The 14,627-nt window shown below is 41.7% G+C and overlaps 1 protein-coding gene across 4 annotated transcripts in view; it reads left to right on the top strand.

Annotated features, from left to right (window-relative positions):
- carmil3 (capping protein regulator and myosin 1 linker 3) overlaps positions 1-14,627 on the top strand; it is a 76,818-nt gene that overhangs the window by 54,642 nt on the left and 7,549 nt on the right. For 3 of the 4 annotated variants that reach the window (XM_035635155.2, XM_035635154.2, XM_035635153.2), the window contains exons 24-32: positions 1,923-2,021; positions 2,149-2,268; positions 4,381-4,494; positions 5,250-5,425; positions 5,518-5,605; positions 7,761-7,886; positions 9,462-9,528; positions 10,037-10,224; positions 11,013-11,092. In XM_035635155.2, coding sequence (XP_035491048.2) covers positions 1,923-2,021; positions 2,149-2,268; positions 4,381-4,494; positions 5,250-5,425; positions 5,518-5,605; positions 7,761-7,886; positions 9,462-9,528; positions 10,037-10,224; positions 11,013-11,092 — 1,058 coding nt within the window. The remainder of the gene's footprint in view (positions 1-1,922; positions 2,022-2,148; positions 2,269-4,380; positions 4,495-5,249; positions 5,426-5,517; positions 5,606-7,760; positions 7,887-9,461; positions 9,529-10,036; positions 10,225-11,012; positions 11,093-14,627) is intronic. The other variant, XM_035635156.2, reaches the window with a different exon arrangement.

Here is a 14,627-nt window from a genome sequence, read left to right as displayed (position 1 = left end):
TGTTATAACAGTTCATTATTTAAATATGGTAACAGTAGTTCAAGTTTATTACAAGTGGACTAAAATACTTCTGCATTGTTCTGTGGCCTACAAACTTCAAAGTAGTAATCCTAATGGCAGATTTTTACTCAGCATGGCTTTAAGACAGAGCCAAGGGCTTTATAGCAGTGAAGCCGCTGATGTAAAACTCAAAGTCTGACTGACGTGACAAAAATGAAATATGACGAATGATATACTGTACATAGTCTGTTGAGGATGATTCATCATTTTTTTCAATGGTTTAGTGTTTAAAGGTTATAGTTTTTAAATTGCAATACTTTAAGAAGGAAATACAATATATATCCAATCGGTATCAAAAGCATCAGGATGGTAAGGAGGCTAAAAAATATCACAACCCATTAGTGCTGGGGTGTACCATAGACAATTACCATCAAATGATGTAATGCAACTCAAGTCATTGTCGGCAAATATGCCAAATATTACAAGGAGGAATCCTTTCCTTCCTTTGTCTCATTTGATAGTGAAGTGAACACCTTTAAGTTTTAGATTCTCTAGATGTCGCCTCACACTTTAGGACATTGTGATGGAAGCTTTTCCATGACTGAGCAGCTCCACTGGAACCACTAAGGGCAGGTTTAAGGGTCTTATTCAAGGGCCCCCTGGTAGTGATAAACTATAAGGGGCAAGTGCTGCTCCTTTTGCTTTCCTCAGTCAGTGTCCTGCCTTTCGGCCTTTCTGTAAATTAGCCGTACCGCCTCATGAAATTGGGTCACAAGGAAGGCAGACATTTTTATTTTCTGGTCTTGCGATGGCACCCCGCATCTGTAGGAAGTCTGTGGAGATCTTCATTCATCCAGGTCATAGTTATCCACAAGGGGGTTGACTTGGTTGTAGTTTCTTGAAGACAATTCACCTCTCATCCGAGAAGCCTCTTCAGTTCTGACTACTAACAGCCTGGTTAGAACTGAATAGAGCCGAAACAAACATCATCTTTTTTTAGTCACTGTCTGATTTTAGCACACATCCTGTCTGGATGTAACAGTAGTTGAAGTTTATTACAAGTGCACTAGAATACTTCTGCATTGTTCTGTGGCCTAAAAACTTCAAAGTAGTAATCCTAATGACAGATTTTTACTCAGCATGGCTTTAAGACAGAGCCAAGGGCCAATGTCCGTAAACAATCGTGCACTGGCTTTCATCATTAGACACAGTAAATTACTAGATAGCTCATCAGTTGTAGAACTTTAAAACTTGCCTTCAAACAAGAACACCTGCCATTTTTAGATACTGAGTGATGTGGCTGGTTTTCTCCTCTACAATTGCGGAATAAATTCTGTCCGTCACTTTGCTTGCAAGCTGCGGTGCACGGAACAAGTTTGTTTACATCGCACGACGATCTCTATCTTCCTGCCCGCTCGGCTGTCAGTCAATCACACTCAGCGTCTCTCCTCCCCTGGGGCTCGGAGGCTAAAGGAGCAGTCCTGATACCTCTACAGGAACATAAGAAATGATCAACAGTATACTAGTACACCAGTTAAACATGACTGCAGATTCTTTCTAACATCGAAAAATGCTTCTGCTCTGCTTCTCGACTAATGAGTCATTCCTGGGTATCAAACTTCTTTTGCCTGGAGTCTATGCGTATGAAGTGTTTTTTAAAGTGTTAGGGGGTCTGGTCCTTAAGGAAAACTTGATCTACATAAGATGATTAAGCAGTGAACGCTTCCACCTGCTGAGTCAAGAAAATAAATCAAAGGCATCCCATTTTATTCCTGAGGATCAAAATTCTCTCTCCAGTTTCCTTATTACCATGCAAATGGACCCGTCTCCTGCACACTGCTTTGTAAACACCTGTCATCTCCACTCCTCTCCCTCCTTGTTTGTTTTCGGTATATGTGTGTGTGCATGCGTGTGTGTGACAGATCCAGCGTGCCCTGCTTAGGAACAACCAGACTCAGCGTTTCTCTCAGAAACAGGCTCTCAGGCTGCACCAAGGTCTCGTCACCAGCACTGCCGAACAGGTTTGTGTCTGCATGTGTGGGTGTGTGTTTGCACATGATGGTGAACGAGTCAAGATTCTTATTTTGATCATACATTGAATGTTTTGTGTTTGGAACCTATTATATGCATTGATTTGTGTGTGTGCAGGTGATGGAGCGTCTGTGTGTGCGGGTGCAGCAGCAGGTGTGTGTCCTGAAGGGCTGTGAGGAAGGAGAGGAGGTGCAGACTGCCAGACAAATCCTGAAAGAAGCCCGAAACTCCAGAGCTGTGAGTGTGTGTGTGTGTGTGTGTGTGTGTGTGTGTGTGTGTGTGTGTGTGTGTGTGTGTGTGTGTGTGTGTGTGTGTGTGTGTGTGTGTGTGTGTGTGTGTGTGTGTGTGTGTGTGTGTGTGTGTGTGTGTGTGTGTGTGTGTGTGTGTACGTGTGTGAGACTTGTAAATAATGGAATGATTCATATGACAACATAGAATGTGTAATATAGATTCGAATCACATTTTTAGAACCGTTTGTGTAATGAATATTACTTCTGGTCACTTTTGTCTCTCTACATATTTTTAACCAAAGACCGTCATGTACAACTTGTACTTGAATATTTCAATTTTATGCTAATGTTCCCCTCTACCCCCTCATATCTCTGAAGGAAATTATTATAATTTTCACTCCACACATTAGTTTTGACAGTTATAGTGACCAGTTACTTTGCCGTTTATGATTTAACACATTTTTAATAAGGTGCTCTCTTTAAAGACAAGCTAAACTTTATGGATCCCTTGGGGAACGTTTTCTTGGTCTCAGCATCCCTATAGACACAGCATTCATCTCCAGACATACTTTGCAGAATCCATAACAATCATCCATACATTAAAATGCACATTAAAAAAGTTCATACGGTGCATTCACCAGTAGAAGCAAATAAAACTGACAAAACTGATAAAACCAGGGAAAAAACAACAACAGAATATTGCAGGAGTATTACACAACATTAAAACTGACAACTATTATTGCACATGTAGATGCTGCTGTAAACTGCTCTGTGAGTATATGAAGGTTCAAAACACCAATACAACATTTAACTGCCGCTATTCAACATCCCTAATCGAAGCCATAACAATTAGTTTTCTAATAACGGCTTAGTCTATGTGTTGGAACTCACATTCAGACTTTATGGAATCGAACAGAAGCAGTCATTTAGATGACATTTTAGCTTTCCTTGTTGTGAAACTCCTTCATGACTGATGAGCAGGGATGTCAGTGTGGGAATTTTCCCACCAGGTAATAAACTCGTGACAACTGTGGTGTCACCGATTTCACTGGACATTTAACAAGTGTGTCGGCTCATAGCTCTAGAGCACTTACAGAAATCTTCAACGTCAGATTAAGCTGCGGGCAGCCTCGCTCTTGTGGTGCACTTGGAGTTGTGTGCAGTGTTCCCCTTTAATTACCTTGACTATGGCAGTGCACTCCTGATTATAACATTAAAGATCCCTGTCTTAGTGATTTGTGCTTTTGCTTCATTATAGGGCCGTGTGCAGCTCTATAATGAAGCAGCTCTCCTTCCCTCTCTCAAATGTATAAATCCATCTGTCGATGAGCCGGTGGACCTTCAAAACATCCATAACATTTTTGCCCTCCTTTTAACATCTTCTTGTCATGTGATAAGACACCTGGGCTTTCACATTATATCTGCAGCATCAGACATAGTATTGATAACTAGTCTTTTACAAATTTACAGATAAATCCAGATAAATCGCTTAATGCCCCTTTAACACCAAGTCCTCATCATCCTCTTGTCATGTGATAAGACTCCTCAGCTTTCACATTCACTTTAAGGCTGCATCATCAGACAAAGTATTGTTAACTAGTATTTTAATAATTTACAAATTAGCCCAAAATTAACAGAAAGTATGGCCGGTGTGCAAGTTATTTAATTGGCATGTGCTTGAAGACCGTGTAAAACCTGTGACACCGTGTACCTCCGCAACCCTTCTGCGGAGTAAATCGTTGTCAGGTCCAGAATCAATGAAAAAATTAATAAGTCATTTATTCTCCCGATTTAAGTATGAACAGGCCATCATGTTGTTGGTTATGTTAAAGTTACAGGAAACAAAGTAACTGTAATCTACATACATTTTTTTATGATTTTCCATTCTAAAGCCTGGTCTTAACAAGGACTGACTCAGTAGTTAGGTCCAGGCTTAGCAACCTGCCCCAGATTGGTTTGGTTTAGATGCAGCAGAGACAAATTCTTGTTATAAGGCAACACAATAGCATTACACACAATGTAAAGGTAATAAATCTCACAGCCATCTCACTTTTGATACTTTATTCTTACCCCACTGATTTAACCCTCTTCTCTTCTCTTCCCTGTGTGTGTGTGTTAGCTGTACCCTTCTCTGTGTGAGTTGGCCCATGTGTTGTCCGTGGACGGCCCCGTCAAGCAGCGCCTGGACTCTCTGGCCGGTGAACTGGCCAAAGCTGCCGACAAAGAACTGCAGGTGTGTTTGCGCTCGCGCCGTGCCTGTAATCACAGGAGCAGCCGTTCCAAGGTGTATCTGTATTTTAAACAGTAGAGCCCTGGACTAGTTGCATTTAAATTGCCAAAATAATAATGTGTGGCTGTGTGTGTGGTCCAGGTATGCTGACATCAAAAGAAATGCAGCACTTAAATTCACAGTGGGGGGCGGGGCACATTTAACATGTTTTAGTTCCATTCTGGTCCTTTTGGGATTCTGTAACACAAGGTGCTCGAATGGAGGAAGAAAAAAAAAGCAGCACACCCTGAGGACTTAAACTGGGACACTTTCTCCGGAATATCAACTTACTAAAGCTCAATTTACATCCTTGTTTGTGCTTTCCAATTTTATGAGCAGGCACAAGGCTACGTTTCCAATTTGCAAAGGTCAAAATCAATTAAATTGCATAAATATCCGCTGGGGAGTGTTTGCATATGTGTTCACAAACAAATGTCCAACTTTGGGCTGAACCTGTAAACTGATGAAGTTGTGAACTGATGTGAATAGTCACTGGTTAATAATAATAATAATATATTTGATTTATAAAGCGCTTTTCATGGACCCAAAGCGCTGATGGTTGGCATGTGGATTAATGGATTGCTGCATTGCAGATACTGTAAACAGAAGATGACAGATGAATATAAAAGAAAAGTTCTAATTGTGAATGAATAGTTAAAGAAAAACGTGTATATAGTGAGACATTATAATACGTTTTTTCTCGGGACCCTTGTGTCCAGGTGGTGGTGGACTCCATGGTGTCTCTGTGCCGCGAGTTGTGTCCCATGTCCTGCTCAGCAGCAGAGAGACTCAGTCCCCCTCTCTCATCCATCTCCGAGCAAGTTTCCATCCCACGCTCCGCCATCCGCAACGCGCTGATGGAGAGAGCAGCCGAGGATATCAACAGAGCGCTGGAGTAAGAACGAGAGCTGGAGAAACGACAGCATCAACTAAAGAACGTTGGCTTAAGACACTGACCGAACTGTTTGTTTCTGTCTTTGCCTGCAGGGAGGTGAAGTTGTCTGTGGTCTCGTACCTGACCAACTCCATAGTGGATCAGATTCTCCAAGAGCTGTACACCACCCATAAAACACTGGTAATGGTAATATCTCTTTACTGCATGACTTCTTTGTAGATTGTAGAAAAAAACTAACTTTGTTCCAGTTTAAAGCTGAAAATTAATTAATTTCTAACACAGACGTACAGAAGCATCTGGTGTTGTGTACAGAGAGTTGATTGAGCTGGAGTTACAGAAAGAAGTTGTGACAAGATAATGTTAGTACAAATATGTAGGTTATAGACAACATAACATTACATGACATTGGCCCATGGTTAGTGACCAAGCAAACATCATTTTCCCACAATTTTTCCCCACAAAGAATGGACAACTGCAGACAACAATTTTCAGTGTTTGAACGCACGATCTAAAGGCAGATCACAACTATATGTCTACCGCAAAACATCACAGATTTCCAGCCTCATATTCTTTCTGTAGTTTTGGATGGTTGCCTGGCAACCTCACGGCGATGACAAGACTGCAGGAAGTCTCTGCTCCGAGCCAAGAAATAGTCCCTTGCATTTCTTTTGCTCTTCAGCTTTTGTTTGAATCACGGAGACAAGATAAAACCCAACCGGTTTGCTGGTAGGCAGATTCATGTTACCTGTGGTTTCCCTCTGTTTCCAGTCTTAAACTACAGAAAACTGTTTTAATATTTAATAAACAGAGATCAGCGTGGTATTGATTTTCTCCTCTGAGCTTCTACAAGGAAAAATGACTGACTAAGTGAGCAGTGTTCTACCAAAATGATTTTGTTAAACACCTTTGGTATTATTCATTAAGAGTTTATGACTCTTCTGATTCGTAATATTTAATTGACAGTTGCCAGGCAACACAAGGAAACAAGTGAACTGAGCAACACAGTGGTCGACAAAAACCTGCTCAAAGTGATTTGGGGGAGACTCAAAGAATGACTCATGCACAAAAACAAGAATTTATTCTTGTTGCTTCTGTGTAAATAATAATCCATGAGTAACCTGCTGCAGTTTACAGAAAACCAATCCCTACTATTTTAAGTTGGTGATCAGTGCAATGTGTTTGTGTACGATATGATGACTTTTGAGTCAATAAATCACCATTAGATTTCACCCAATGTTAGCTGGGATTGGCTCCAGCCCCCCCGTGACCCTTAAATGGCCAAAGCGGTAGACGATGGATGGATGGATGGATGGAAATCACCATAGAAAGACTTGTCGTGGATTGAATTGAACACTGAAAAAGAGCATGTTCTCTCCCGGTCTTAATAACTATCGATACGCCAGTTTAAAAAAAGTCTCTGTTCACCACAGATCACACGCATTATTGATCAAATATTGCCCAAGAAGTTTAAACGTCGTCCAGCCACATCTGCCTTGAGGAGTGTTTTTTAACCAGAGCGCTGCGGAGTTGGCAGAAACGCTGCCAGATGTCACTCACATGTCCATGAGGTCAATGCAAAACTGTGTTGCATTTAAGTTTTAGTTGTCTGAGTTAAGAATCTGTAGTGGAGCCATTTGAACCAAGTGAACCCTCTCAACATCATTCTACCATATTTTATGAAAGACTTTTTTCCCAACGTGTCGGAGGAGTTGTCAAAATCTGAATTTTTCATGTGAATTTCGTGCACTGTCTAAAAGCCTGTGCTTCAGTTTTTTCCCCCCTTCATATGCATAATTGTTTGATGCAGGCAACTCTGGTTTGTGTGTCATTGGGATCAAGAAAGTATAAAGCAAGGAGAACCTTGTCCTCGGAGACAACAAGGCAGCTTGATCATGAGCCATTTGAGGACACGATTACACCCTGCGTGTTCCCCTCTCCATTAAATGAAATTGTTAAAAGTGAAGCCAGTGGAAAAGGAGGCAAAAAATAGATTTCTGGCAGTAACTCTGCCTGCCCTGCTCTGTTTTACATTCCATTCACTGCCTTGACCGTTACATCTCATTCTCCTTCCTCTGTTTTGCTGCAGTGCCAGTTTGTACTTTATTATGCCTCAGTCCACTTTGATAAACAAGAAATTGTAGTATATTCCTATTTTTCCAGAAATGAACAGCAGCAGAAAAGTACCTATTGCTTTGTTCGTGAGCTTCTTGGTAAAAAGGCCGGACGCTCTTCTCCTCCGAGACCGTGTTGAAGGATATTGTTGCAGGTATCATCACCGAGTAGGGATCGTGTATATGTAATGGTGCACGTGTTTGACGTGTGTGTGTTGCGCCAGCTGCGGCAGGTGTCCCAGGCAAAGCGCTGGGACGACGTCGGGACAGGCAGACGCACGATCAGACAGTCCAGACTTGTCGAGTCTCTGGAATTCCCTGATGAGGACCTCGGAGTCAACCTGGGAATAGTAAGTGTTTGAGGCACACTCTGATATAATGTGTTCTCTGTGTGAATAGTGAGCTGTTTTTTATTCAAACAGCAGCTATATGATTTCAGTAAATGAAGGACAGCAACTGTGATAGTAAGCTGATGGTTAAAGTCATTTCTCAGACAAAAGTTAAAACTTCTGAAATGTGAGAATTTGCCTTTTTCCTCCATAGCAAATCCTTGAAATAGAGTAATAATATGCTAAGTAGATTTTCAACTGTTAAAGGGACAGTGTAACAAGTTTGAAAAAGGTTGCCGGGGAGTTTTTTGGTCTTCCCTCAAGAAAATGTGATGTTACATTTCTAGAAACTATAGCTGTTTTCACACAGGAGTTTGCCTTTCGCATGATTAACGCAGCAGGATATTGTCCGAGCCAGAAGCGCTCACACCAACAGGAAGATTTCCGGAACATTCTTTGGCATCTGGGGTAAAGCGGGCCGAGGCACGATGATAATTCCTGCTACAGAAAGCAGTGTTTTAGTTTGCAGTCATCAACACGCCCAGTCGATTTCTGTGAATTCTCCTGAGATTTTCTCACTGTATTCTCACATGGTCTCACGTGGACATTTTCCCAACATTTTAGAGAATGTCCGGTGCATTTGCACTTGTGCGTCTCGCATGAAGACCCCCCCCCCCCAGAAAAGTTCAGGAAAATGCCTGGACTTCAGTGCACATCTGAAAGCAGCTCATGCAGTTTCACACAATTGCAGAATCGCTACGATAATAAGGTGGTAGGATTTTTTTAGTGCACACAGTAACTTAACAAAAGAAAAGCAAAACAAACATACTGAAAGTGCTGTGTCCTGAAGAATCCTTTACGTCGCTGGTGAGTGATTGCACCGTGTGCTGCCGTACAAACTAACATTGGGAAAACAACACTTACAGTGTCAGGCTGTCTTCCCGGTAGTTCCCTTTCTCAGTCGGTGCATGTAGCCATTAGCCAGCTGACTGAGTTACTGTAGTGAGTCGGTGCCTCACTCGCACGACTTAAGCGTTTCCAGCCCACTGAGAGTGTTCTTACTCCTGCAGTGGGCCCTGGCAACCTTAAACACAAAACAAAGGGCTTTCTTTTTTTCTCTCCTTACCGTCCTGTTTATTATTGAAACTGTAGAGAACTCGTTGTTTTTTCTCCTCTTCGGTGCTGCACCAAAGACTCACAACGGTGGGAAGAAACCTGCAGTCTAATACAGCAGTCCTGCAATAAATCCTGTCTTCACGAAGGTTATAATGTTCAGTTTATGCAGGGACTGCGGGATCATTTTTCGGGATGTACTGAAGCTTGCGGTGCTGTTGAAATCTGTTCAGCATTACACATTATAAACACAAAGCTAAGGTTGCGGCCTCCAACAGGCTCTTAAAAATGGATCAACTCCTCTCCGAAACGGTTTCATCCAAAAATGAACATTGAAACCTTTTGAAAATGGGATTTATCGGAGGACTGTTTGATTTGACTACATTAGTTTTAGTCAGGTCTGCCTAATAAACTGAGAGTAATCGGACATTGTATCGAAAATAAAATCACCGCTCATTACTCAATTTCCTTCTCTTCTGAAAGGACACCATGGCCATAAAGAAGCGGAGCTCCAGAACCAGAAGAATCCGTCCCGTCTCCACCAGACTGAGTGAGTTTTCCCTTCTATCTTTGTGGTATACAGCAGGGTCAGGGTCAAATAAAAAAAGGCTGTGTGTTAAATTTTGCATGCAACATATGTGAGAGTTAAAAGGAATAACATGACCTTCTCTCTGACGTTGCCTCAGGCCAAACTGTCTCATCTTGTGGTAATGTTCCGAGAATAACAAAGTTTCTGTTTCATTGTGAACCATTTTCTGTATCACAGGGCAGGTTGTGGACCTTTATGGAATTATAATTATTTTTACTCATCATTATTTTGAAAAAAGAGGGCGTTACAATTTCATATTTGTGTTCTCCCCTTTGATTTTAAAAAGGTGTGAATCTAGGAGCTCTTTCGCCAATGATTATGAACTACCTATTGCATATTGTTTTATTAAAATCAAATAGTACTGAATACAACCTCAACAAAGTACCTCAATAAAGGCGTAGGGTGAATACGCAGTGTAGCTCATGAAAACGTCCGTTTTGTCACAGTCCCTGCCTTTGTCTCGTTGCAGGTTTAGGTGACGAACCGAGTTCCTCTCCTTCCCCTTCCGCTCCGCCCCACTCCGCCCCTCTCACCCACTCGGCATCGTGGGAGTGTCTGTCCACCCTCCCCACCAACGGCTCTCCCTTACGTCACGTGACCCATGTCAGGCCACGCCCACCCCGGAGACACCGAGCAGGACACCTGCCTCCCGAATCTGTGAGTTGACCTTGTATACTGACTCGATTCTATCACAGGAAGCAATCTCTCAGTAGCATCTTTTCTGGAAACCAGAATAAAAATATAGTTTATTATTATTATTTATTTTATTGTTCTAGTGGCACCATTGTACATATTTAACTGCCCCATTTGCCCCATTCAATCCAGACCATGTGTTTCCGCAACGGCACAGGAGAGTAGAGGTGACGAAGTAAACCCAATATGTAATTTTAAGCATTTTTCTTACATACTTTCTCTTTTTTTTTTAAATCTCTTGACTGCCATGTGTTAACTTCTGTTATGCATCTTGTTTTCCATGCCAGTAGCACTCTCCGAAAATAAGTTCCCTTTAAAGTGGGAAGCTGTCATATGTGTCTCTGTGACTCAATTGTTTATCATGCACTGCCATCTCCCAGGGGCTGGGGGGGGCTTGTTTGTTCAAAGACTATATGAAAGTTTTTTTTGTTTGTTTGTTTGTTTGTTTCTAATCTGTAAAAATTCAGTCGGGGTAGCATGGTGAGGAGTTGTTTTAGTTGTGGATTCAGATTTGCCAGCCAGCCGATTTAAATGATAATACCCTTTGTCAGGCTTTTAGCTTTTTGTAGACGTGGCGGATTGAACATTGTTGTTCCATGTTTGTGTGTGTGTGTGTGTGTGTGTGTGTGTGTGTGTGTGTGTGTGTGTGTGTGTGTGTGTGTGTGTGTGTGTGTGTGTGTGTGTGTGTGTGTGTGTGTGTGTGTGTGTGTGTGTGTGTGTGTGTGTGTGTGTGTGTGTGTGTGTGCGCGCAGCACTGCTCAGAGAACGGAGGAGTCAATATGCTGGAGGACGGACTACCAGATTTCTACAGCAAGAGAGTCCTTCCCGACAGGTAGCTGAGGAATTCAGTTTCTTTTCTGTGTCGTCATAAAAAAATGCTGTGGATTTCTAATTACTACGGTGGCCCCCGAGGACAGCGCATACACAATAGTGGAAAAACATTAAGGGAACTGTGGTACCTGTATTTATTCTGAAGCATCAAATGGAAGCCGGCTAAACATGCAACAACTTAATTGTGTAATTACGTACCTTGTCACTGTCATTAGTGTGAGTTAATGATCCCTAATGATGAGAAACGTATCTTGTAATTACAATGAAAGAAAGGGATTATCAGAGGTAAGTTAACATTCACAAAAATGCTGGTGAATGGGACCTGGGGCGGCTTATGCAATACACACTTTTGACCTTCGTTTGACGTTGTTCCGCTGATGTACAGGTACAGTAGCCCTGACATGCCAAGAGGGGTGGCAGCTTGCCAGCAAAGGCAGAAAAGAATGAGACTGCTTGCTTGCTAAAATGGATACAAAGAATGCAATTTTCAAGAGAAAGCGGCTTTGTTAATGCATTTCTTTTTGAGGAAAGATATGCAATTAAGGCCTCAAGGATACAAACTAACAACTTTTAACCAGCCAAACCAACAATTTGAGAGCCAGACATTTTGCTTAAGAGTTGGTCGAAACCAAAAAATGAAGCTAAGAGAAGAATCAGACTCCAATTCACCTCTTGACCAGAAGGTCGACACAAATATGAAGCTAATGTTGCTAAACATGCAACTCAGCAACTGCCTGCCAACAGGTTTGCCATTTCAAGTCAAAGTTACAGTAGATAATATCCCTCTATTAACTTAGTGTGGGCAAAATGCAGTGTTGCAGGCTCGCGCAGGTTTTCGCGTGTTGATATTATCAACGTATTATGTGGATTAGTCAGTGGCTGAATCAGTAGTATCTCCAAAGCTGCAATACTAGAAGGAAATAATTCCAAAACGTCGGTGTCATCACAGCGCTGTCTTCTCAAACGGTGACTGTTCTTTGTTATCATAATTAGCGGATAGTTTTCCCCACAATTATCATGTAAAGATTTCAGAATTACGTTCTAAGTTCTAATCATGAGACACAGAGTCGAAATTATGCGAGACTTTATAATTATGAGATAATGCTTCAATTTATTTTTCCTTTGGTGAATTTGATGTATATCAGTGCATTCAAAATGTAAAATGTCTTCAGTGCTCCATCTCATTGTGTTGAATGCAACAGTATCACATGCTCTACATTTCATCCAGATTGGGCTGAATAGAATGATATAAATCCTCTGACCTGTTTCTAAATTCATCCAATTCGTTGTGTATGAAGATGTGAATCAAATGAGATGCACAGTCTAACATTAGAGTACATGCACAAACTGCTGCACCAAAAAATAGCTATGTATTATTATTTACCTACATGATAACAAGGATTCCTCCTGTATGCTGCTTACAGTAAATACTACATACAATAGAAACGTCACTAAGCACAATGTCCTTCTCTATAATTATTTTGTACTCTTTTGTCATTTTGTTTTTCATGTTCAGGTTTTCAGTAATGAATGAACAACATTCTCCGGAAGCACTTGGGCACAAACATCGTGAATAGGTTCCATTTGCACTGAATAGAAGTCACATTTGTTGCTAAATTTGTTTAATAATGGAACATAGAACATCCATTATATAAAATAAATCATTTGGTTTACTGTCAAAGCCAAGCCTCCGGTTTTCAAACGGATTTTCCTTGAAACTGTACCATGGTCCTGCAAACGTGTCTTGTCTCTGTTAGAAACTAATTCATAAAACGATTCAATCCGAAATAGAAGAGTATGAATATGACCCAGGAGTGACGCAGGTCATCATGTAAGTTACTGTTACATGTGAAGCATTTACATCTGATGTCACGCGGTGGTACAACACACTGAAACATGATGGATGGATCCGCTGCACTTTTTGGACAGCGGCTGTCGCATAATGACATAAGTTCCATCAGTCCTCCTTTACACCTTTCCTCGACCTCATGACGTTTTCCACTGAGGTCAAGGAAGAGTAGATAATTAGACCACAATTCGACCGCACCTTTCGGTCGAATATCGCCAACAACCAAAGCTCCTATAGCTTGATCTCTAGCTTTCTTTCTCTAGATCACTAAACTAGCTAATTTTAAAAAAGAATAAAAACAAACTTTGATACAAACTACACTTGGCAAAGCTAGTATAATGTCATTAGTGAGTGTTGTATTGAAACTATATGACTTCTACACTTTAAAGGGGTACCATGACCAAAGGTGTATAAAAGAATAGATGGTGCAACCAGTGCCACACACCGGGGGCCATGAGGCTTACAGGGGCCCATTTTTTTTAATAATACGCATAAAACGCATTTCGTTACCTTGGTGAGTTCCCTTGGCACAATGCAACACACACAGTCTGGACTCAGGTTGAGCACTTTTATTTTTCGACACACACTTTACACAAAAACAGTGTCCTTTAATGCACATTGGCCCGCTGCTGTGGTGCACGGTCCTTCACAACCTGACTCTACCAGTCCTCTGTCCAGCCGCTAACAGGGAGAGCATGGTCAGCCAACTCGCCACAGCTGTGCCAACCACGCCGCTCCCGCTGCGCCGGCTCCTCTCCGCTCTCTCCTACGGCCGAGAGCCAGAACCACGCTTGCCTCCGCAAAAACCATGTTCAAGTCACACAATCATACTCAATCAGAGCGGGAGGAGAGTCATTTTTCTTCTCAAAGGTTATGAAAGAAGGCTCGTTGGGAAATGGTCATTTGATTGTCCAGACCCCTTGCTCATTTTCATTTGTGATAACTTGCACACGGACTGAAGGAATGAAGTGATTGCGTCATTACAGTGCCGTGTGCATTCATTCATACTGTGTAGGCCTATTATTTTATTTTTTCTATGCTTGTTAACGATATAGCAATTGTCTGCTTAAAGATCGTCTGGAGTGTATGTGCACGAGTGTGTGCTCATCTTTGGGGCGAGGGGGGGGGGGGCCCCGAGAAAAAATATTTGCACCAGGGCCAATCACAATAATGTTACACTGCTGACAATGAGCACTTATTAGCAGATGACTTTATATCGGTACATCGTAGCTCAAAAACGTTAACCGAGATTGCAAGATCCACACAAATGGCACAAATGTGCAGCTCAGAGCGGGACAGCCAGTCGTCCACTCCCAGCCACGTGGAAATGATGGCTGCATGACAATGTGTTCTTAATGCCAACTAGCAGACATTGCTTTTTTTATATTTTTTAAAGGATGATTAATTGATGCAACAAAATCTACGCCTTCTCTCAAACGTGTTACGCCATCTGTACAGTCCAGCCAGAATGAAAAGTCTGTTATCTGGCATTGTTAAATGCTTCATTAGCATAAGTAATATAATGTACAGTGTATTCAGCTGTCAACACTGGCATCAGGCAGCCAGTGAGGACTTGCACAGACAACTGTTCAGTAATTGTCAGTGGCTGATTGCATCAACAGTACAACCTAATGAAAAATGACCTGTAACTCTTTATCCAACTTCTGTCTTTACCAATTACCTCATC

The sequence above is a fragment of the Scophthalmus maximus genome, chromosome 5 (genome assembly GCF_022379125.1).
Source record: "Scophthalmus maximus strain ysfricsl-2021 chromosome 5, ASM2237912v1, whole genome shotgun sequence".
NCBI classification, from domain to species: domain Eukaryota; kingdom Metazoa; phylum Chordata; class Actinopteri; order Pleuronectiformes; family Scophthalmidae; genus Scophthalmus; species Scophthalmus maximus.
Note: the sequence above shows the minus strand (reverse complement) of the source record. Positions and strands in the feature narration are given on the sequence as shown.